The sequence below is a fragment of the Lutzomyia longipalpis genome, chromosome 4, assembly GCF_024334085.1.
Source record: "Lutzomyia longipalpis isolate SR_M1_2022 chromosome 4, ASM2433408v1".
Taxonomy (NCBI): domain Eukaryota; kingdom Metazoa; phylum Arthropoda; class Insecta; order Diptera; family Psychodidae; genus Lutzomyia; species Lutzomyia longipalpis.
Genome location: NC_074710.1, coordinates 8,004,130 through 8,027,264, shown reverse-complemented (window position 1 = coordinate 8,027,264; position 23,135 = coordinate 8,004,130). Strand labels below are relative to the sequence as shown.

Genomic DNA, 23,135 nt, shown 5'->3' with positions numbered 1-23,135 from the left:
TCAAAAACAAAAATTGCATAACTTTAAGGGGCTATATCTCCGAATTGCCATCATCGATTTCTTTTAAATTTTGATATGTTGTAGCCTGACTCAATATCTTTCATCAGTCCGAAAATGAAGAAATTCTATGTCGCCGTTTAGAAGATATAGCCATTTGAAAAATTCTTACATTTGAAAAGTTCTAAAAGCCATATCTCTTGAACCGCTTGTCCGATTTTGCTCAATTTGGTATCAAATTAAAGGTTTTGCAATTATCTACAACTTTCTAGAACATCAGAAACCTCTAAAGCCATTCCTTGAGGACGAAAAATGCGAAAAACTCTTTTTGTGAAACAAAAATCCGCCATTTTGTGTTCTAGAGGTGACCTTGAAAATCATTGAGATATATGTCAAATTATAGCTTATTTCAAGATCTTTCCAAAACTAGTCACGAAATTTCTGTAGGTTTTATAGAACTAGAGATATGTCTATTTTTATGCATCAAATTGCTGAATTTCACAAAAAAATTCAACTTTGCCTAATAGTTACTGCTCAAAAATCAATTTTAACGCATAAATAAACTTTTCCACGTTGTGGGACACCAACTCTTATAACTGGACGCGTTATGATTGACTTTCTCTGCAAACCGTCCGCCATTATTTGCTGTGTTCGGGTAAAAAAGGGCTTTGTCTACCCCCTGGTCTGAATCTCATTATAGTTCATCCCAGGGTGCTTCCGAGGCTTCTTGGGGGTAACATTACCGGCCACGGACACAGAGTGCTTCTTAATTGTGAATATCAAAAATCCGTGTTTTGTATCCCTTGCGGTCCATTGGGTCATATGCTGACCCAAAGGTTTTCCGGCAAATCCGTAAGTTGGAAAAATTTTTTTTCGACTAAAATCTGTATAATTACGCTCAATGAGTTGGAAAACAGCAAAATTTCCAAAATCGGCCCAGCAGTTTAGGCGCGGACCTTAAAGGGTTAAATTGAACATTTTCAAATACAAAACGTTTTCTTATCAAATTGAACGATTTCTGACCAAAAATGTGAGTCTTTTCCTGATCAAATCAAATTTAACAGCTTTCCTGACTAAAATTGAACGATTTCTGATCAAATTGAACAATTCTCGGACTAAAATTGAATACATATTCTGATCAAATGAAATATTTTTTTTTTCAAATTAAAATATTTTTCTTACTAAAATTGAAACTTTTCTGACCAAATGGAATACTTTTTATTCAAATTGAAGGTTTTCTGATCAAATGAAATATTTTCTTTTCAAAATGAACGTTTTCTGACACAATGAAACATTTTTTTCTGATCAAATTGAAATGTTTTCTGACTAAATAGATTGTTTTCCGTTTAAATTGAATGATTTCTTATCAAATTAAAATATTTTCCTGACTAAGATTGAACGTATTCTGTTCAAATTGAACGTTCTCTGAACAAGTTGAACATTAAATTTGTTGACCAAATTAAATATTTTCTGACCAAACTGAACGATTGAACTGATCAAATTGAACGTTTTCCTGACTAAAAAGATTATTTTTTTTGTCCTACTAAAGCTTACCTATCTCTTGACTGAAACAATAATTTTACGATTAAAAAGTCAGTTTTGTCTCATATAAATCTTTCTAAATGTTCTTTGTTATCACAAAAAAAAACTAAAATTAGTGCAAAAACGTTTCACAAAAAAGAGAAAATAATAAGAAAACCGTTAAAAATTTAAAATTGCATTTCCCAAAAGTTCACGGTAGATGGCGAAATGAATTTTCATTTTAGCACCTTATACTTCGGGGGAAGTAAATTTGCAGTGTGTAAAATTCATACAAAAATGGGTTCAAATGAATTTTTGTGTATTTGTCATTTGAAAGGAGAGCCAGTTAGCACTCCCCTAGACAAGGATGGAAATACACATGACCTGGAGGTGGCACCAGAGTCTCCAGGCGCCCATTTTTTTTTCAAACAATAAATTGATAATTTACAAATAAATTAATTTAAAAAAAATGTTCTTTTGATGCAGATTCAAAGCACAAGCGGTGTACAATCACCACCTGAAGACGCACAGCGATGAGCGCAACTACAAATGCCCGTTTTGTCCGAAAACCTTCAAGACAGCCGTGCAGTTGTCAGGGCACAAGAATAGCCACACGAAGCCATTCAGCTGCACTGAATGCAACCGACCCTTTGCCTCTCTGTACGCCGTCCGGACGCACATGGAGATGCATCGACGCCCCTGCAATGGGTTGCGGTACAAATGTGACATCTGTGGAGCTACATACGCACGCAATTCCTCCGTAAAGGATCACATCAAGGAGGCGCACAATATGGATCCTCTTGTTGACGAAGGGGAGCTCTTTACGGAAATTGATCGCTCAACGGGGGAGCAGGTTGAGCAGGAAGAGGAAGAACCAAAGGCAACAAGAACAAGGAATGTCGCAAAGACCTCAAAAGATGAGGTTCAATTACACGAGGAAACAATCACAATGGATGATGATGAAGTCCTTGTTGCTGAGGCTGAATGGATAAATTGAGAAAAATCATTGAAAAAAAATTTTGAATTTTGTTTATATAATATTTTCTCTTTTTTTTTCTTTAATTAATTCGTATAATAAACAATATTTTCCCCGCAAAAGCACGAATTATTAATCATCGCAAATACACCTGCAGCTGCATTGCTGTCTGCAGGAGAACTTTAATGCCCGGCATGAAGGTTGCAATTTGTGCAAAATCCGCTCCGGAGCACATTTGCGTGTGTAGTGCCAAACCATTGGCGTAGTCACCAACCTGGACAAATTGCACGAGCTGATTGAGCGCCGCCAGGGTATTAGGGGCGAGCTACGGAGAATGGGGAAGAAGATCAACATTAAAATCTCAACAAAACAACTCAAATCAACCAAATCTCTCACCTTGTATTCCCGCAAAAGATCATAGAGACTCTCAAGGCGACGCGCCACATCATCCAGCTTCCGCTTTACTTGCTAATTTGTAGATTAAAAAAAGATTTTTAGAAAGAAATCTTTAGAAAGCCATATCTCGAGGACGGATTCATAGATTTTCATAATTTTTTTTGTTTGAAAGGTCTTAATGAATCAATTTGAGTTCGAAAATTTTGTTTTTGATTTTAGCGCCTCTTGCGCTTATTTCTCGAGGTTGCAATGTTCTAGACATTTGTGGTATTTCAAGATCATCGAAAGAAAACTTGAAAAAATATTTTCTTTTGAGAGAAAATGAAGATTAAACTTTTGAGGTTAGAAACCTCGATCCTCTAACTAACTGTTAATCAGAATATTTATTCTATGGATGCTCTCAGAGGACGCTTCTCAGTCAGAACAGCTTCTTTGGTATATTTTTTCTTGAATTTAATGCATTTCTAACCTGCATAAACTATTAAATTCATTAAAATTCAAAGAAATTTAGCGCTTCACGTTTGGGACAGCGTATGATCCAAAGAACGTGAATGACTTATGTGCGGGAATTTCTTGAATCACTTGAAGAACTTGAAGCAAGTTCTAAATTATATCTTCGTTTTGCTTACGTTCTACGTAAGTTTATTACTGTTTTAGGTTTCACTAAACCTTTCAATTGTGCTTAATTTGATCAAAATCGAACTTGTAGAATCCGAGATATGACATGTCAAAGTTAGAACTCCATATTTTCAAAATGGCGACATAAATTTAATTTTTTTTTAATAAATAGATGTTATAGTAAGCTACAATATATCAAAATTTGAAGAAAATCTACAATGGCTTTTTCGAGATATTCATCGAAAACTCATCGAAAATTTTGTTTTTGATTTATGGCCCCCTAGCGGTCACTTTTGAAACTTCGGATGTTCTAGAGAGTTGTAGGGTTCGTTGAGATTTCTGCAACCCAGGCCGGCACTGGGCTGGAATTGCCGGTTTCTTGTGGCCCGGTTGCCATTATCATTTAGGATCGGCTAGTGTGTTATTTCTGTGCATGCGTGTGTATTTGTTTTCCGCACGCACTAGTATTTGCCAGATCCTGTCCACCTAACTTGGCTCGCCATTTGACGGCCCGCTTTGTCTGAGGCCTCCCAAGCCGTTTTGTCCCATCCCTTCCCTCCTATTAAAGTAATATCACAGTTTGATATCACAGATCGTTTCTTTATCACTGGTCCAGATTTTAAATTTTATAAAAGGTTTAAATAGGGACAGCACAAATAAGTTAAATAAAATTACCCTTAAAAAGTCAGGGTAAACATAAAACATTAACTCACAGTGCACATTGTATAGACACAGTTGACAAACGATATGAGGGGAGGTGTGGCTACGGAGGAGGAACCATTTGAGTCCGGGTTGATCAAAATCGGTCAAGCCGTTTTCGAGTTATAGTCGATTTTCGATGAAAAATTGTTGCGGCCATATTGACTAAACGGCTTGACCGATTTTAAAAAATTAGGTATCGTTGGAAAGGTATTGATGGCCCCTACAACATATCAAAATTTCAGATTTTTAGCTATTACAGGGGCTGAGATATAGGCAATACAAAATTTGTGGGTTATTCAAAATGGCGGACGGGGGGTGGATTTGACCTCATAATCGGATGTCTTCCAGTCGATATTTAAACTTTGCCGTTTACCGCAAGTCTCTATCTATTACCGTTCTCTTGCAAATTAGCTCTGAATTTATTTTTGGTGCATAAATTTTTTATTTTTGGAATATGGGGACCCTAATTCGTGCTCATCCCAAGCTTGAGCCCGATCTGACGACTTTTATCTGACAGCTAAAACAAAACTCACCGGATTAGCTGCAGCATTGCAACACTGAGTGCGCAATTCATTCAATACTGTCTGCAAGTAGATATGCTCCTCCGGGATTGGAGCTTTAGGTTTTGGTGGCTCAGGCGTTGGTACCTTCTGCGGTGGTGTTGGTGCCTGTTGCAGATTTGCCGGTGGTTGACCACCCTGGAAGCTCATTTGCCCCGGAAATTGCTGCTGCTGCTGGAATTGATTCCCACCAGGAGGATTATAGTTGAATCCTTGTTGGGGCATTTGCTGTGGCGGCATTCCCATAACATTCTGCTGCTGCTGCACCCCAAATGATCCACCATCAACCTGCTGATAGCCATTGTGTGGCTGTGCCACATATGCCGGATCAACTGGATACAGAGGATGCGTAATGGGATTGGCAATTGATGAACTTGGCGGTGGTGGCTGAAGAAAATATTAAAAAAAACAAAATATTTTCAAGAATTTTCATTGAGAAAAGTTTTTTTTTTCTATAAGAAAAGGATTATAAATTGAACAAAAACGGAAAATTCACGATTTAGTGTTTGAAATTCATATTAATTCAGCAGATAAATTCATACGAGCTTTTTATATTTAGCTTCTGACGAAATATTCAGCATTCAGCAACTTAAATTAAATAAAAATTGAGAATTTGAAAAAACTTCAGCATCTAAAGTTTAGACCTTTGGATGCTTTAGAAAATTCAGAAAAGAACAGAGAATTCAGCAAAATTCAATGAATTCAGCACAATTTAGAGAACTCTGCAAAACTTAATGAATTTAGAGAGATCTAACAAATTCAGCAAAACTCAGAGAATTCAGCAAAATTAATTGAATTATTAAAAATTCAATTAATTCAAAAAGATCCCACGAAATCAGAAAGTTATTCAGCATAATCTTTTCAGAATCAGTACTTTTTTTTTCAGTTTTTCAGATAAAACAGTTTTTAAAATAATTACTGAAAAAGGTTTTTTTTAAAAGTTTTTTATCCAATTCCTGAAATTTCTATTCAACTTGTTCCTTTTTAATATAGAATTCTGGTTTTTATTTGAGCAGCAATTTACTACTAAGCCCGGCTTTAATTTTGGAATCACGTCTAAGTTTTTTAAAGCTAGGTCTAATATTCTTAAAGCCAGGCTTAAGGTTTAAAGGTTAGATTCGACTGAATTGAGATTGAATGCTTTTTTCAGAAAGATCTAACTGTAAAACCTTTAAGTTTGACTTTGAAAAAAATTTAGGTCTGGCCCAAAAATTTTAGTATAAGCTTAAAAGAACATTAGCATAGCTTAAGAAACAGACTAAGCCAGCCTTAGTAGTGAATTTCATCCTTGTTTTCTATTTTTTATGAAATTGTTTTGAAACTCTTCATTTTATTATTATTTTTTTTAATTTCTGAATTGTTAATTCAATCTTCATGAATTATATTCGTTTGCTATTTTTTAATCTATTCCTTAAAATTCTTAAAATTTCATTTCGCTTCTAATTTTTTAAATTTATTTTCTCAAAGTGATTAGTCCGGTTTTAGAATTAACTTTATACAATTGCTTATTTTTTTTTTAAACCGTTTCTGATTTTTTCTTTATTTCTCTTTCAGTTTTTTTTTGATTTATTAGGTTGCTGAATTTCTTAAAGAATTTTTGAAATATCTATTCAGTTTCAAATTTATTCTTAAATTTTCTGAAATTTCCTATTTCGTTTCGGATGTTTTATTGAGCTTCTGAATTCTTGAAAAAAAAAACTTCTGATATTTTTTTATTCATTCAAACACTAAAATTGTGAATTTCCCTTCTAAAAGTATGTAAAAGCTTTCAACAACAGCCCAAAGGGAATTTGTATTGTATTTTGAATATATTTTCCATCGCGTTCTTAAGTGATTTTCTTTCTATTTTTTTTTAAGAATAACAATTAAAAAATTCAATGAATGAAAAGAACTCCGTTAAAAAGATAATGGAAAAAACTATGAAACCAAAACAAACACACCCAAACCTTTGGGCACAGGGTGGTAGTAGTTGCCTCCCTCTTGTGGGACTCAATTATTTTGCACCACTGGCGCGTGCCAGCGTGTTGAGCGGACATTTGACTGTGGAACTGTGAGGAGAGAAATTTCTTTGATTCCACGTTGGAAAATTAACAAAATTACAGAAGAATTAATAAAAGGGACGAAAAAATCTCTTTTTTTTGTGGAATCTTCATCTGCTTCAGAGCAGGTTAACATTCCACTCTTTGAACATTTAAGGGGGGTCTCTTTTGAGAGTTGGTGAAATTAAATGTTTTTAATTTTTTCGGGGTTTTTCTTAAACTCAGCTTTCCGGTGTTGGCCACATTTAAAGACTTATTATTGAAGAGTAAGAAAATTACTTTTCGCCATTTTGTGATTTTCCTCAAAACACAAAGATAGGTTTTTCTCAGGATCTACTGGATGGATTTTAATGGGGTAAAAAGCAAATGAAAGAGAAAATGTCAGTGGAAAATGTACCGGAATAGAATTCGGAATTTTCATTCTGGGGCTGAGAAAAGTGGAAAAACGTTAAAATTATCTGAACAAAGGTCACATTTTTCCACTTTTCTCAGCCCCAGAATGGAAATTCAAAATTCTATTCCGGTACACGAAAGAGAACGTGTCAGTTGAAAATGTACCGGAATAGAATTCGGAATTTTCATTCTGGGGCTGAGAAAAGTGGAAATACGTCAAAAATATCTCAACAAAAATCACATTTTTTAATTTTTCTCAGCTCCAGAATGGAAATTCAAAATTCTATTCCGGTACATTTTCTACTGACACGTTCTCTTTCATTTACTTTTTACCCCATCAAAATCCATCCAGTAGATTCTGAGAAAAACTTACCTTTGTGTTTTAGGGCAGTTCTGTGGAAGTCGGAAATTCACAAGATGGCGAAAAGTGTTTTTCTAACTCTTCAAAAATTAGGCTTCAAATGTAACCAACATCGGAAAACCATTAAAAATATATCAATTCCAACAATTTGCCCAAGAGACCCCCCCCCCTTAAAACGTTATGAGAGAATTAATTTAAAATTTACCTGCGCTTGTTGACGATTGGATTTGAGTGCTGGTGGATCATTCCAACCAGGTGGTGGCGTTGAATTCTTCTGGACAGCAGCTGGTGGTGGCGGAACTTGTGCCTGTGGGGGTGCTGGGATGCTTCCTGGGGTATCAGGGGTGTACATTTGAGTTTGCGGCGCAAAGGGTACAGCAGCAGCCGATGGGGCAAATGATGGGAATTGCGAGAAGTTTTGGGGCTGCGAGAAGTTCGATTGGGGTTGCGAAAAGCTTGGCTGTGGCGCCCCAAATTGACCCCCAAATTGCCCACCTGGTGGGGATGTTATTTGTGATGCAAAACCCCCGGGAGTGGTGTATGCTTGCCCATAACTTGGCACCCCGGATTGCACTGATGGATCCAGAAGGTATTTGCTACGGCTGTGGAGTCCTCCGCCACTGGAAATTGCCGATTGGGGGCCACTGGCGCTCGCCGGACGCGGTGGTTGGGCATCCAGCTGTGGCGGTGGGGGTACAGCAGCTACTTGGGGTGGTGGTTGGAAGTACGATTGCGATGTTGGGGGCATTTGGGGCATTGCCGGCATTTGGGGCAGTTGTGGCACCGAAGTTGGCGTAAAGAAGTTCTGTGCTGGTGTTGCAGCACCCGGCAATGATGCCCGAGATGGTGTCATTCGTGGCATTGCTGCGTACTGCGTGGTTGGGGCACGAGCAACTTGCGGTTGTTGCTTGTAGCCAAGTGCAAAGTACAGTCTCTCCTTGAGATCCACCAAATCCGCATCAGTTGTCGTCCCCAGATAGCTCAGGGCAGACTCAAGCGCTCCCTGACTCACCAACATTTTTGCATAGTGCGACAGTACAATTGCCACCTTCCCCCGCACCTCAACACCACGTCCTTGCTGCTCAATAGCCTTCTGCAGGAGCATAACAACCTCCACAAGATCCTGAATATCATTCCCATCACCACTATCCCTCTTTTGGACCTTCCTTTGCGCCTTCAGCTCCTGCCATGCATCCACAAGATGCTCAATACTCCCTGCACAGAGGTAACAAAGCATTGCATTCTGTGCCATATCATTGTCACCATTCTTCGCCTCCTGGAGCAATCGATCCCCCAAAGCAATACAAAGGGGCTCCGCTTGATGCCTATTGTGCGTCAAAATAGCCACCAGGGCCTCCTTCCACGATTCCACGGCACACTCATTCACCACCCCCGTCCACTCCTGCGTTATCAATGCCGATATAATGTGTGTGAGGCTCGTATCGCGCCTCCTGAGATACTTATACTGCGTCCTCGCGAGCAATTCACTCCCACCGGTCATTGCAACAATTATCCCCTCAGTCGTACGCCCAGATTCCATACAGAGCTCCACAGCAGCCTCCAAATTACCCGTAAGGAGTGCTTGACAAATTAACCCCTCAGTATCATCACCTGTTTTAATCTTAAACCCCCCCGGAGGACCCTTCACCCCATTCTCCGCAATTAATTTCTGCCCAGCAGCAATTGCATCGAACACTGTATTCCCGTCGACGCCCTAAAAACAACCACAATTGCACATCAACTCCACACATTCCGCAACTTCTTTTACTTTTACTTTTACTCATGGAAATATTATTCTTGATGAATGAAATGTGATTTAATAAAGCAACATTGTGGATCCTTACCGAGATATCAGTACTTTCGTCTGTTGTCTCAGTTTCAGTTGATTCATTCTAATTTTGTGAATTTTATTTATTTATTTTTTTAATTTTCAAAAGGGTTAGATTTGTGTTTGATGGGGAGATGTTTTGTGTGAGAGCAGCACAAGATAAAAAAAAAGGAAGCATGAAGAGTGCATCTTTAAGACACTTTATAATGAAAATGATTTTTATTTTTACATTTAAAAACACAAAATTGAGGAATTTTAATGGATAGTATTTTTTTTAACAACATAGTAAATAAAATTGATCAAAATTTGAGCAATAATTGAGTTGAAATTGAGTCAGGTTGAGAATGGCATCCCATTAAACATTATTTGCTCAATGTTGAGTCACTGTAGGCCTTGAGGGTCAAATTATTGATGAATTTGATTGATGAATAATTGATGATTGAACTGATTAATAGCCAGTAACTGTTCAATTATTTATTGAACTGATTGATAGACAATAAATACTCAATTGTCATTCAATCATATTGACAGACAGTAACTGCTCAATTCTTGATTGAACTGATTAATATTAAATAAGTTTAATTGTTCAATTGTTGATCGAACTGACTGCTAGACAATAATTATTCTATTGCTGGTCAATCTGATTGATAGACAATAACTAATCAATAGCTGGTCAATCTGATTGATAGACAAAAATTACTCAATTATTTATCGAACTGATTGCTAGACAATAACTACTCAATTGCTTGTCAATCTGATTGACAGACTATAACTGCTCAATTATTGATCGAATTGATTGATAGTCAATAACTACTCAATTGTTGATCGAAGTGATTGATAAACAATAATTACTCAATTGTTGATCGAAGTGATTGATAGTCAATAACTACTCAATTGTTGATCGAAGTGATTGATAGTCAATAACTACTCAATTACTGATCAATCTGATTGATAGTCAATAACTAATCAATTGCTTGTCAATCTGATTGACAGACTATAACTGCTCAATTATTGATCGAATTGATTGATAGTCAATAACTACTCAATTGTTGATCGAAGTGATTGATAGTCAATAACTACTCAATTGTTGATCGAAGTGATTGATAGTCAATAACTACTCAATTACTGATCAATCTGATTGATAGTCAATAACTAATCAATAGCTGGTCAATCTGATTGATAGTCAATAATTACTCAATTATTTATCGAACTGATTGCTAGACAATAATTACTCAATTGTTGATCGAAGTGATTGATAAACAATAATTACTCAATTGTTGATCGAAGTGATTGATAGTCAATAACTACTCAATTGTTGATCGAAGTGATTGATAGTCAATAACTACTCAATTACTGATCAATCTGATTGATAGTCAATAACTAATCAATAGCTGGTCAATCTGATTGATAGTCAATAATTACTCAATTATTTATCGAACTGATTGCTAGACAATAATTACTCAATTGTTGATCGAAGTGATTGATAAACAATAATTACTCAATTGTTGATCGAAGTGATTGATAGTCAATAACTACTCAATTGTTGATCGAAGTGATTGATAGTCAATAACTACTCAATTACTGATCAATCTGATTGATAGTCAATAACTAATCAATAGCTGGTCAATCTGATTGATAGTCAATAATTACTCAATTATTTATCGAACTGATTGCTAGACAATAATTACTCAATTGTTGATCGAAGTGATTGATAAACAATAATTACTCAATTATTTATCGAACTGATTGCTAGACAATAATTACTCAATTATTGATCGAACTGATTGCTAGACAATAACTACTCAATTGCTGATCAATTTGATTGATAGACAGGCAAAAACTACTTAATAATTGATTAATGATCCAAAATCAGCCGCTCAGTAAACAAAATTTATTCAATATTGAAACAATTTAAGTCCTTCTTAGGTGGTCAATTATTGATCAATTATATTTGGTCTGAGATTAGTCAAATCACTATCAATTGATTAAGCCACAGTGAATCTGACTCAATTTATTTCTCAGGTAGGTATTAATTAATCTAATTTCATCACTCATGATTGAGCACTTGTTGACTCAATTGAGTCAAGATTGATCAGTGATTGCCAATGATTGAATTAAATGAATTAAATTTGCTTTGGCTGATGAATTCAGACAAGACGTTGTTATTGGCTGCCGCTCTTTTGCCAGATAGAGCCTCAATGCAAGGTTAATTTGAACAGCCCATAGCATTGTTTTGTAGGGAATTTATTGAACAGACTGTGTGTTAATCCACCTGTGTAAAATTTGTATATTCATAGAGCCTGAAGATGAATATAAATTATTCGAAACGTCGCTAATTGCAGAAAAGTTGCGTTTTTCTTACTCCTTTGCGAATGGTCCTAAATCAATCAATTTATTCTCAAAATATGATCAAATTGATTGATTCCCCAAAGAAAATTCAACAGATTTACTAATTCTTTTACCAATATTCAATCAATCAAATTGAATGTTATTTGATTGGGCATTATTTGAACAGACGTTTCGTTTACTGGGATGAAACATAGATTCTTATTCGACGCTTATTTTACGCGTACCGCAATAACTAAACTATTCCGGGCATTGCGACAGCCTCACTTTATCATTCCTTATCGTTCGCTTTGAAGCATGAAGTTTTTTTCTCATAGCATAGAAATGATTTTAAAACAACTTTGTGGAGATTTAATTTTCCATCCATTAAAATATCCTCGGTGGGGATGCAAAACCCCTCAAAACTAATGAAATAAATTAAATAAAGAGGGGTTAAAACTCACCCTGCTTAGTTCAGCCATTTGATCTGTTAGCTGATCAACGGAATCTTGCTGTTTTAACTGGACAATCTTTGAGAATTTCGCCGCAATGTCTTCTTGATGGTAACCCAGGAGATTCAGCATCTCCCCATGGGGATTAGCATCGAAATTCGCCTTCACAAAGTACCACAAATACCGCGTGAATTGATCCTGCGTCTGATCTGCCTTCTGCCGGCAGTATTCGGGGAAATTTCCCTGCGATAGCACCGTTTCCAGATGATTGGAACGCTGCACAATTTCGGGTTCTGTGATGAGTTGCTTAATTGTCACTTGGCGGGGATTTGTGCTCTGGAACGTCACGAGTTTCCCTCCAAACTGAACGGAGAAAAAAAAAGGGGGGATTAATGAGTAAAAGAAGGTATTTGAGGACGTTGTGGGAGGAATTTACCGCAAAAGATGCCCCTGCGGGACGTTTTAGCCACTTTGGGGGCTTCTTGAGGTCACTGTAGGTGGTAACAGTGGCCGGCTGAGGAGCAGGCATGATTGACATTGTTTCCATGCCCGGGAAGGAATCAGCAATTTTGCTCGTTGTATGCACCTGTTGCTGACTTCCGCCAAAGAGGGAGTACACCGTGACATTCCCATCGAGACTCGCTGCTGCCACAATGGCGGGATTCCGGGGGCACCACTGCACATCACTGTACCACTGGAGTGTTGAAGCAATCTCTGAGAGGATTTCCCCTTCGGCTCGCGTGGAATTGGGATTCCAGCAGAGAATTTTATTATCCTTCCCGCAGGAAACCATCAAATCCGAATCTTTGGGGCACCAGGTGAGCCCAAGAACGCCCCGTTGGTGAATTTGAAGGGATTTCGTCGGCGCCGTGGCATAGCGGAGATCCCACAGCTGAACAACGGGTGCTTGATCCTCCTCCGAAGCCAGCCAGAGCTGTGTTGCAATCTCCGGATGCCACTGCATCTGACGCCAGCGCACGCGTGATTGGGAATCCGAAAGCTTGATAATTGGTTCGTTTTTCCGCAAATCCCACACAATGCATCGCGACGAGAAGACAGACGCCATAATGTGTTGCACCTGACGATTCCACGCGACACTCTGGACATCCTCAAAGGGCTGTGTCTTCGTACCGGGTGTCATGGGTGTGGCGGTGTTGTTGAGATCCCAAATGAGAATCTCTGATTTACTTGCCGCCGATGCGAGGAGATTCGTTTGGAAGGGATTGAAATCAAGCGTCCTGATTGCACCTGAATGCTTATCCTGCTGCGACACGAGAGCTTCCTCGCCCGATAGAAGCTTCCCTGCACTGTACACCTGCAGGTGCCCCCCTTCGCAGCCACCAACAATGACGCCATTCGAGTGGGCTCCACCAAAACCAAGAGGGGACCAGACTATTTTGTGAAATCTACAAAAAAAAATGTACGGGTAAGCTGACCAAGCTTACGAGAGCTGTGTTTCTTTCAGTGTACCAATTTTGTGAGAGCAAACTAGAACGCAAAATAATTTAAATACGCCCAAAGTCGGGAAAAATTAAAAAGTCATCCCCCAAGAAATCTTTAAAACGCCATATCTCGGGAACGGCTCCATAGATTTTCGAGTTTGAGCTATCGTTGGAAAGGTCTTAACCTCAACTATAATATATTAAAATATGAAGTAAATCGATAATGGCATTTTCGAAATATTCGAGTTCGAAATTTTCGAAAATTTTTATTTTGACTTTAGCGCCTCTCGCGGTCATTTCTCGAACTTGCAATGTTCTAGACATTTGTAGGGCTTCACGAAACCTTTCATTTGCACTTGAGTTGATCAAAATCGGACTTGTAGAACTCAAGATATGACATGCCAACTTTGGAAGGCTATATCTCGAGAACGGTGACATAGATTTTCTTCATTTTTGGCATGGGGCTAGATAATATGGTCAGCTATAACATATCAAAAAATGAAGCAAATCGATAATGGCGTTTTCGAGATATTCATCGAAAACTCATCGAAAATTTTGTTTTTGATTTTTGGCCCTCTAGCGATCACTTTTGAAACTTCGGATGTTCTAGAGAGTTGTAGGGTTTGTTGAGATCTTTCATTTGAGCCCGGGTTGATCAAAATCGGTCAAGCCGTTTTCGAGTTATGGTCGATTTTCGATGAAAAATTGTAGCGGCCATATTGACTAAACGGCTTGACCGATTTTCGAAAATGAAGTATCGTTGGAAAGATATTGATGGCCCCTACAACATATCAAAATTTCAGATTTTTAGCTATTACAGGGGCTGAGATATAGCGAAAACAAAATTTTGAGGTTATTCAAAATGGCGGACGCGGGGGTGGGGGGTAAAATTTGACGTCATAATCTGACGTCTTCCAGTCGACTTTTAAACTTTGCCGTTTACCGCAAGTCTCTATCTATTACCGTTCTCTTGTAATTTAGCAAAAGGTTCCGGACGGACGGCCGGCCGGCCGGAAAAAATTTTTTGGCGCATACGTTTTTTGAAATGTGGGGACCCTAATTCGTGCTCATCCCAAGTTTGAGCCCGATCTGACGACTTTCGATTTTGCTCGGTACACAAAAGCTGTGTCTGAAAGAAACACAGCTAAAAGATTTTTCTGTCAGTGGCGGTATTTTGAGATAAATATAAAGATAAAAATAAAGAAAAAAAAACAAGATTTGGTATTCTACCGTAAAATGGGGTGAATAGAATCACTTTTCAACTTTGAGAGGCTGTAACTAAAAAACTATTTGAGCTAGACCTATGAAATAAGAGCGAAAATATGGGTCTTTCCTTCTACTTTAAGGATACTATTTCACTTTTTCACCGCACGGTGCTCCTTTTCGTTAATTAAAAAAAAATAGTCCTGATTCTATTCACCCCACCTTGGGGTGAATGGGATCACCTATTTTATTTGCGATTTTTACGTGGAAAATCACTAATTATTGTAAGAAAAATCATTTTTAGTTAATGTCAATTTAATTTTTAACCAGTTTAGCCAGGCAACTGAACATTTTTAAATCACAAAAGGACATCCTTGAGGACTAAGAACATTAAAAAGGACGAAAACCCGAAAATTCCAAAATCGGGATTTTTGGTAAAAAATGTCATACTAGAACTCAAAAGAATCTCCAAAATTTATTTTCACGCCATTCTGGAGTCCTTACGTTCCCTAGGCAGTTAAGGATCGAAGGGCGACATTTTTAATCATAGCTTTTTTCGAAAATGGCATGAGTTTATCCCTTAAGAACCATAAGATATCCCCAAAATTCATGTTCTTTTGATTGCACACCACCATTTTCAAAAATAAGCTATGATCCGAAAATGTTCCATTAGTCCTTAACCCCTTAAGGACCACAAAGATTCTGGAATGGCGTGTAAATAAATTTTGGAAGTTTGAACTCAAATAAGACATTTTTGACCAAAAATCTCAACTTTGGAATTTTCAGTTTTTCGTCCTTCTTGATCCTGTGAGTCCTTGGGGATGTTCTTTTGTGATCTCAAAATATTCAGTGACCAATAGGACATAGTTCTGCATTATTTCTAGCTAAATAAATAAAGATTAACTAGCTAAAAAAAGAAATTTTCAAAATCGAGATATTTGCGAAAACGTTCAATCGGTCCTAAAAGGGTTAAAGGATTAAGGGTTAAGGGCTACATCTTCAGATTCAACATTCTTCTTGCTTGTACATCTCATATCTTATCTCATTTTTAGCACATTAGTCAAATAATCATTTTAGAAGCCCCTTGAAGTATGCAAATTAGTGATCCTATTCACCCCAAATTTTTAAATTAAGTGACATGGAATCAAAAAAGCACTAAAAATAGAAAAAAATAATTTTTTATATAAAATATCTTTACTAATCTCTTTTCCTGAATAAAAAGAGCGTTGAATAGCAGTAGAATTATATTTTTAGAACTTTCGTACTTTTCAGAACAAGTAAAGTTTTATGGATCAACCAATTTAGGGTAAAATACAGCATTTTTTATAATTTAATAAATGTAAGAAAAATTTTTTTGAAAAAAATTCTAATATTCACTAACTAACTCTATATAGTCTAATGTTTCTTTCGGTGGTATGATTTCAAAATTTAAAAACATATTTTGGTTAAAATTTACAATTAAAGATTTTCCCAGATTGCTGATTCTATTCACCCCAGTGATCCTATACACCCCATTTTACGGTACTTTAAAATTCCAAGAAACTTTCAGGATAATCTTGGAAATTCAAAATATTTCAAGATTTGATATTCTAAGATAGAGATTTACGGTCGAACCATAACCTAAAAATCTTGTTTCTTCATACAACTTCCAAGACTTTTAGTATTCTGAGATACGAATCAAAATCAAAATAAAGATTTACAAAATGAGTTGTCAAAAGAGACTTGGATAAAAATATTCCAAGATTCTGTATTCTACGATAGAGATTTACGGTCTTATTATAACGTAAAATGTCTTGGATTTATGTTAAATTCAAAGACGGTTTTGGGGTCCTTTGAAAAATTGGTTTTTAAATGAGGTAAAGGCAAAGTAAATTCAGAATGGGAGATATGAAAACTCTTGAACAAATATGGGATGCAGATGCAAAATGACGGGTTTTTGCCGGATTTGTGTTCGCTCCATCTTGCTAATGATAGAGTGACCTCCGGGTTGTACCAGGCTTATCAAATCCTGGACAAATAGGGGATGCTGGTGAAAAAATTTTTGTTTTTCACTGGAATTGTGGTCACTTCTTCTTTGTAATGATAAAGTGACCTCCAGATTGGGGATCTCATCCCAGGATTGTCACATCCTGGACAATCCTGAAATGTTGGTGCAAAAATGTTTGTTTTTCGCCGGAATTGTGGTCACTCCTGATTGGTAATGATGGAGTGACCTCCAGATTGAGAATGTCATCCCAGGATTATCAAGCCCTGGACAATTAGGGGATGCTGGTGCAAAATTGTGGGTTTTTCGCCGGATTTATGGTCACTTCCCATTAGTAATGTTGGAGTGACCACAATTCCGGCGAAAAACAAACATTTTTGCACCAGCATCCCAGGATTGTCCAGGATGTGACAATCCGGGGATGAGATCCTTAATCCGGAGGTCACTTCATCAATAGCAAGAAGAAGTGACCACGATTCCTAAGAAAAATTCAAAGTTTTGCAGTAACATACCCATCAGTTACCACCAAATTATCATAATCTGGAGGCAGAAAGCACCTCTCCGACAATATTCATTCCATTCCCGGAGCAATAATGCCTGGGAATAATAGCCGATATTATACAATCAAGGCTCCTAGATATAATGGCAATAAGGAAGAAATTCCCATGAAGTGTTTAAATTTCGTTGAATTGTCATCCGAGAGCAAACGAGAAAGCGTAATAAAAAAATTAATGCGTTAGAAAGAGATATCGCTAAAGTTTTCTTGGCGCGAAGCTGAAACCAAGAAACTGACAAGTAGGATAACGCAAATTTTGATTTTACTTTCCTGGATAATTCGTCGTAAAGTAGAATACCGACAGTCTTGGTCTTTATTTTGATTTTTATCTTGATCTTGAAAGGTGTCTCTATCCTAGAATACCACCCAGATTTTGAATAGAAAAAGAAAAACAAAAATTCCTCACTTGTAGGGGCTCGTTTGACTTCCCTTGAGCTCCATATCATATCCCGGATCTGAGAGGTTAACCGAGAAAATTTCGAGTGTTGAGGTATTCCCGAAGGATGTGTCCAACTGCTGGGCAGCTGTTCCGGCAGCCAGATAGATGGGATTCTGCTGCAACGGTGACCATGCCACGTTGACGGTTTTCTGGAGTTCCTTGACCTTCATCTTGCTTCCTGAAGATCACGAATTCCTGAAAGAATCATCTTTTATTACTTTTCAACCTCTAAAATTCTCCCTTAAATGGAAAACTCGGGAAATTCCAATAGGAAAATTATCAATTTGTTTCATTCTCGATTTCTCCTTTGCGGAAGGATTAAATTATTTTCTTTCTAAACTATTCAGACTGAAGGATGTTTAAGAAGAAAATTCATCCTCAAGAATTATTAAAAGTTTCCCAGGAAAAGCTTTCCAGGAGATTTTCCTTAATATCTAGCCTGGAGGAAAACCGGCCGGAAGTTCAATGAAATCCATGAATTCTTTTCCCTTAAACACCATGGAAAGTCTCAAAGAAAGTAAAATGACTAAAAATGTAGAAAAGAGAATTTATTAAATTAATTCTAATTAAGGAAAAACAATAAATAGCAGAGAAATCAAGAAAAATTCCCGAGTTTTCCAGCAAAACTTTCGAGCCTTAAATCAAAGATGATTTTCACGTGAAAATTCAAAGATTTCTGGGGAAATTTTTAATGGATCATCTAGCCAGGAAGTTGGGGAACCCTTTGGTACTCACCAAGAACAAAATAATTGGAAATTAATGGAGAAAAATGAGGAAAAAACCAAGAGTTACTTTTCCTGGCCACGTCAACGTCACAACGTCACTTTTTTCGTCGATTCACTCAGCATGTTTTGCATAAATTCCTCTTTCGTGTTTTAAAAAATTCTCACGGAAAAATATCCCAAAACAATTTTCCCTTTGTTGAAAAATCCCCCAAAACCCCCAAAACAGTGCTGGAAAATTCAGGAAAATGTTTTGGTGTGAAAAAGCAATCCCAGAAAGCGTTCAGGAACCTACAAAATTGAATTAAACAGATAATCAACTCAGAAAGTTTTAGCAGTGAAACATAACCTAAAATTTTTGATCCTTCCCTGGGAAAACAACAAAAACATCCCTCCTGAAAAACTGCCCTAATTAAATTTTCAAGGATTTCTACGATTTTCCGGGGAAGATGGTTACAGAACCAGTTGCAAATACAACAAAATCAAAGGCAACGGTGAGTTTTTATCCAATTTATAGATGACAGGATGTTAAAATGCTCAATTTCCTTGCAGTCACGAAAACGTCCAACTCCAGTGCACTCCTGGACAAATGCAGATGTGCAAAAATGGTACAGACGCTGTGGGAATAATCCGCTTTATGCAGATCTCTTCGCAAAGGTAAGTCAAATTCATTGTCCGGAAAGAAAATATTTTTTGACTGGGTTCAATTCCCAGCACGAAATCACGGGGCTGACGCTGCTGCGGATGAGTGATCATTCCCTGCTGCGGATGGGCATTGAGAATAATAGAGATAGAGAAGCAATCTGGCGTGAGATTCTCAAGCAGAAGCTCAAAGCAGATATTATGGAGATTCGTGATTTGGAGCGAATGGCTGAATAAATTCCTGAAAATGTAGAATAAGGAAGCTGTTGCCGGAACTCCCAGATTCTCCCCTTAAATCCCAAACAATGCTCATTAAAATTCTATTTATTTAATGTATTTTATGGAAACAGCAGTGATCTGTCTTAGAATTGAGGAGAGAATTAATAATTCAATCATCACTATCGTGTGAAATAGAATTGGCGGGCTTTTTGAGTCTCTGCGATGTCCTGCGTCCTGTCACATGGTCAGATATGGATTGAAGAAGGGGAAGAACTTCCAGGAGTTTCTCCCCTGTTGCCTTTTCAAATGCCAATCGTTCTCGTTCCACTGCAAGCCTCTCTCGTGCCACTTGGAGGCTCAAATTCTGTTGTTGGATCACCTGTGTCAGAAGTGTCCGGAAACCTGGAAGAAAAGATCATTTAGGATTGTTTTGTAGGAAGAATAAAGAGAGATTTTTCTTACCGATTGTTGAAGGCTTCGGTGGTACCTTCCAAGTGGAATTACGCCGGAAGTTGGGTGAAGTTTGCCCCCTAATGTCCGCAGATGTAGTCACTGGCGTGGCATGCGTCATGACTTGACTGGCTTTTGAGATGATTGTGGGAGCAGGTGCTGTTGATTTCGGTAGAGTATTCACCAAGAGTACCTGTTAGAAATGAACGTTTATAATTTTAATTTAAAATAAAATAGCAAAAAAATGACCTGAGCGATCCTAGTGGGAAATTCAAGAAGTTTATTATTGAAGGAAGACGTGAGAAAAAGTATTGAGAGCTTTGAGGCGAAAGTAAATTGGGAATTTATTGAAGAAAAATTAATCGTCTCAGTTTGTGCGGAAGACGACAATTCCCGCAAACAGCGGTAGCTAAAGATCGCTCAGGAGGATTGATTCAAAAGAGGAAAATTCAAGGGCAAAGGGAATATATTGGGTTGTCCAATATTTACTCGGATTTCTAACCTAACATATTCAAATAAATTCAGTACAATTTTGATTTTCTGTTCCATTCACTCCTATTGAATGTAATGGTAAAAATGTTAGGTTAGAAATCCAGATAAATATTGGACAAGCCAATAGAGAGGCCCAGAGACGGGCACTAGATTGACATTTATCCCGGAAATAAATTGATTTAGGAAACTACAGTCCACTGCTGTTAGCAACAGTACCTTCATTGGCATCCCAGTCTGTGAATTGGCAACAGAACTGATGGCCTGAACAGCTCCAGTGGTTGAGTTCTTCATGAAGAACGTCGGTCCCGTATTGAGTGCCATCTTCTGCGCTTGAGGCTTCAGCAGGATATTCGTGGGCACCAGGGAGATCTTACTTGTGGGCGTACTTGTGGATTTTGGGAGAATCTTTGGGCCAGAACTTGTTGTCACCTGCTTCGGCGGTGGAGACGATGGTGGGGACTTCTTAATATCTTCCGGGGCAATTAGGGGTTCACCTGATCCGGAATCCTGACTATCAGATGTGTGAGTGTTGTGCGCATTGGAGCCTTTGGGAGCCACACGTAGATACTGCGCCAATTGACTTGGAAAGCTGTCGGAACTATCGTTGTCTCTGAATTAGAATTTTCATTAGGAACATTTCTTGATTAATTTAAATTTAAGAAAACAATTTTTCAATATGGCGGAAGTTTTTTTTCAATATGGCTACCATTTCTATATTTTCTCGTATTTATTGGGAAAGTAAAAAAGGAAATTTTAAAATATTAAAAACTTTTAAATTAAGAGGATCCCAAAGGCAAAAACGGGCAAGCGGGGTAGTATTATTTTGTAAATTCTTTGGAAAGAATAATTTTCTTTTAAATTTTTCTGTTTTTTTTTTCTTAAAAAGACTTAAAATTTTTTGAAAAACATTGAAGCAAAAGTAAAAAGGATTCCAGAACAAACGACTTGATTGATTTTGATTAAAGTTTTAAAATTTTCACACTAATCAATTTGAAAAAATAATTATAAACATTGAATTAACCCTTTAACGTCCAACGTGAAACATAAAAACATTGAAACATGCGCTCTTTTATCGCGATTTTTATTCTATGAATATTTTTAGAGGACTTTTCTCACTCAGAACGTCTTCTTTGACCCCTTATGCGTGAATTTGATGCATTTGTAACATGGAAAAACAATTACATTCATAAATAATTGAAAAAATAAAATGTTTCACGTTTTTTAGGGGTTAAAAAAAATTTGAATGAAATTGAAGAAAGAATCACAGCTAAAAAAGTCGCCATTTTATTTTTAGAATTGTTTTTTTTCCTCAAAAAATGAGAAAAAGCAAATTGTTTTATGGAAATTAAAAAATATAATCAAAAAACCAATAACAAAAGAAATTCTTTGAAAAAAACGAAAGAAAATAAATTCTTTTAAAATTTATGGTAAAATTTTATATTTTTTAAGATCTAATAAAATTTTAATACATAAAAGAACCAGATTTTTTTTAATTCATGAAACTAGGCTCCTTTGCTGGTTTTTTAACTAAAATTTTCTCTACAAAATTCAGTTCATTAAAAAATTCTAAAAGTCCGTAAAGGGTTAAGTATTTATAAGGCACATTCGGCACATTCAATGAATTTTCACATACTTTTGATTTAAAAAAAATTGTGCTCATCCTAAGTTTAAGCCCAATCTGACGACTTTGCATTTTAGAAGAGTGTAAAATTAGTAAAGAAAAAGAAGAAAATTAAACTCACAGATCCATCTCATTGACCTCATCGGAATCATCAATGTCCAGAGGTTCCTCCTTGGGCACAATCAATTCGCCCCCATCTATATTATCAGTGCCATGATTCTCATCCCCGCGTAGATTTTTCGTAGCTTCATCGTGGAGTATTTTATGCTGCATCTGCTGCTGTTGCATTGTGAGGCGTGATCCGAAGATGGGACGATTGAGAATCTCCTCCATGGCATCGTAGTGCTTCCACGTGGGCTGATTAATCACCCCCATTTCCATGTCCTTCTTTATGCGATTGTAGAAGCATTTGAGATTCTTGAGGCGCGTATTTATTTCAGCTGGTGAACGATAGTACCCGTAGGAGCGCATACTCTCTGCCAATTTGGCAATCACTGGGTGCTTCTTGTGCGTCGTAATGAGGGTCTTTTGGACTTTTGGGTCACCCCACAGGGAGATGAGGAGCTTTGTTTCTTCCGTCTCAAAATTCGGATTGCGGGCGTGGGTTTTCTTATTGCCCCCAATGAGGACACGATTGTGTGACATCCACATCTCACTTTTGCGCTTCGGACGGAAATTTGGCATCCTCTGCTGGTGCACCAGAGAGAGAGTTTAGAGTGAGAAAATTATTACAAATTGAGAGCTGCACACAGTCACCCCCTTATTATTTTTACCCACTTCTAAATCACCCCAATAGTGCGCAAGTCACAGCGCTGGGCAAAGCGTGAGCACCGGCCGCGGGATGACTCTCGACTAAGCGCTCCCGCTTAAGGGTTGCTCTCTCCCTTCACCATCAGCTTCTATGCGTTGCGCATGGCACTCTTGTGCAAGGCTTATGACGTCACAGGAAATCAATATTCGTCGCAATGGGCCTGCACTCTCAAAAAAAAATGGGAAATTGTCTCAAAAAGTTACCTCTTACCTTTTCACTTTGCTCTATCCTCGAAGTTTCTCCTTCAAATTGAACTTTGTCGCACACTTTTTGGGCTTTTCTTTACAAATTCTTTGGTAGCTTCGTAGCAAGAAGATATTCACGGGATTTCTTAATGTTTAGGAGCACTCCGCAGGCTTGGTAGACACAAAAGTGAGACAAGCTAC

At 37.4% G+C, this 23,135-nt stretch overlaps 4 protein-coding genes and 1 non-coding gene across 6 annotated transcripts in view; 3 read left to right on the top strand and 2 right to left on the bottom strand.

The window, feature by feature from the left end:
• Positions 1 to 2,616, top strand: part of LOC129796120 (zinc finger protein 391-like) — an 8,039-nt gene extending 5,423 nt beyond the window's left edge. Inside the window, exon 2 of the mRNA XM_055837864.1 lies at positions 2,005 to 2,616. Coding sequence (XP_055693839.1) covers positions 2,005 to 2,515 — 511 coding nt within the window. The 3' untranslated portion in view covers positions 2,516 to 2,616. The remainder of the gene's footprint in view (positions 1 to 2,004) is intronic.
• LOC129796710 (U6atac minor spliceosomal RNA) lies at positions 1,842 to 1,943 on the top strand. Its single transcript, XR_008751258.1, has one exon. It is a non-coding gene; the product is annotated as a U6atac minor spliceosomal RNA (small nuclear RNA).
• LOC129796034 (protein transport protein Sec31A) lies at positions 2,543 to 18,641 on the bottom strand. Its single transcript, XM_055837692.1, has 8 exons — positions 18,528 to 18,641; positions 17,760 to 17,987; positions 12,605 to 13,574; positions 12,181 to 12,531; positions 7,769 to 9,277; positions 4,744 to 5,157; positions 2,891 to 2,962; positions 2,543 to 2,819 (listed from the first exon to the last, which is right to left on the bottom strand). The coding sequence occupies exons 2-8, from the start codon at positions 17,960 to 17,962 to the stop codon at positions 2,631 to 2,633; spliced, it is 3,708 nt and encodes a 1,235-aa protein (XP_055693667.1). The 5' UTR covers positions 17,963 to 17,987; positions 18,528 to 18,641; the 3' UTR covers positions 2,543 to 2,630.
• Positions 18,642 to 19,492, top strand: LOC129796271 (protein aveugle). The gene is made up of 3 exons (XM_055838065.1): positions 18,642 to 19,008; positions 19,067 to 19,171; positions 19,229 to 19,492. The coding sequence occupies exons 1-3, from the start codon at positions 18,964 to 18,966 to the stop codon at positions 19,391 to 19,393; spliced, it is 315 nt and encodes a 104-aa protein (XP_055694040.1). The 5' UTR covers positions 18,642 to 18,963; the 3' UTR covers positions 19,394 to 19,492.
• On the bottom strand, positions 19,465 to 23,135 carry LOC129796148 (uncharacterized). 2 transcript variants are annotated; one of them, XM_055837915.1, is made up of 5 exons: positions 22,960 to 23,135; positions 22,060 to 22,625; positions 20,534 to 20,927; positions 19,838 to 20,018; positions 19,465 to 19,777 (listed from the first exon to the last, which is right to left on the bottom strand). In XM_055837915.1, the coding sequence occupies exons 2-5, from the start codon at positions 22,620 to 22,622 to the stop codon at positions 19,545 to 19,547; spliced, it is 1,371 nt and encodes a 456-aa protein (XP_055693890.1). In that variant the 5' UTR covers positions 22,623 to 22,625; positions 22,960 to 23,135; the 3' UTR covers positions 19,465 to 19,544. The 2 variants fall into 2 exon arrangements, with proteins under 2 accessions (XP_055693890.1, XP_055693889.1); XM_055837914.1 differs by having other exon boundaries at positions 22,716 to 23,114.

Bases quoted from the DNA above. Each gene is read 5' to 3' on its own strand.
- LOC129796148 (XM_055837915.1), bottom strand. From the start codon at position 22,622: ATGCCAAATTTCCGTCCGAAGCGCAAAAGTGAGATGTGGATGTCACAC. The intron at 20,928-22,059 runs GTGAGTTTAATT...ATTCTAATTCAG, and splicing joins GAGGTCAATGAGATGGATCT to AGACAACGATAGTTCCGACA. The intron at 19,778-19,837 runs GTAAGAAAAATC...CTTTTCTTCCAG, and splicing joins ACCGAAGCCTTCAACAATCG to GTTTCCGGACACTTCTGACA.
- LOC129796034 (XM_055837692.1), bottom strand. From the start codon at position 17,962: ATGAAGGTCAAGGAACTCCAGAAAACCGTCAACGTGGCATGGTCACCG. The intron at 9,278-12,180 runs GTGAGTTTTAAC...GGTTGTTTTTAG, and splicing joins AAATGGCTGAACTAAGCAGG to GGCGTCGACGGGAATACAGT. The intron at 2,963-4,743 runs GTGAGTTTTGTT...TCTACAAATTAG, and splicing joins GCAATGCTGCAGCTAATCCG to CAAGTAAAGCGGAAGCTGGA.
- LOC129796271 (XM_055838065.1), top strand. From the start codon at position 18,964: ATGGTTACAGAACCAGTTGCAAATACAACAAAATCAAAGGCAACG. The intron at 19,009-19,066 runs GTGAGTTTTTAT...ATTTCCTTGCAG, and splicing joins CAACAAAATCAAAGGCAACG to TCACGAAAACGTCCAACTCC. The intron at 19,172-19,228 runs GTAAGTCAAATT...TTCAATTCCCAG, and splicing joins ATGCAGATCTCTTCGCAAAG to CACGAAATCACGGGGCTGAC.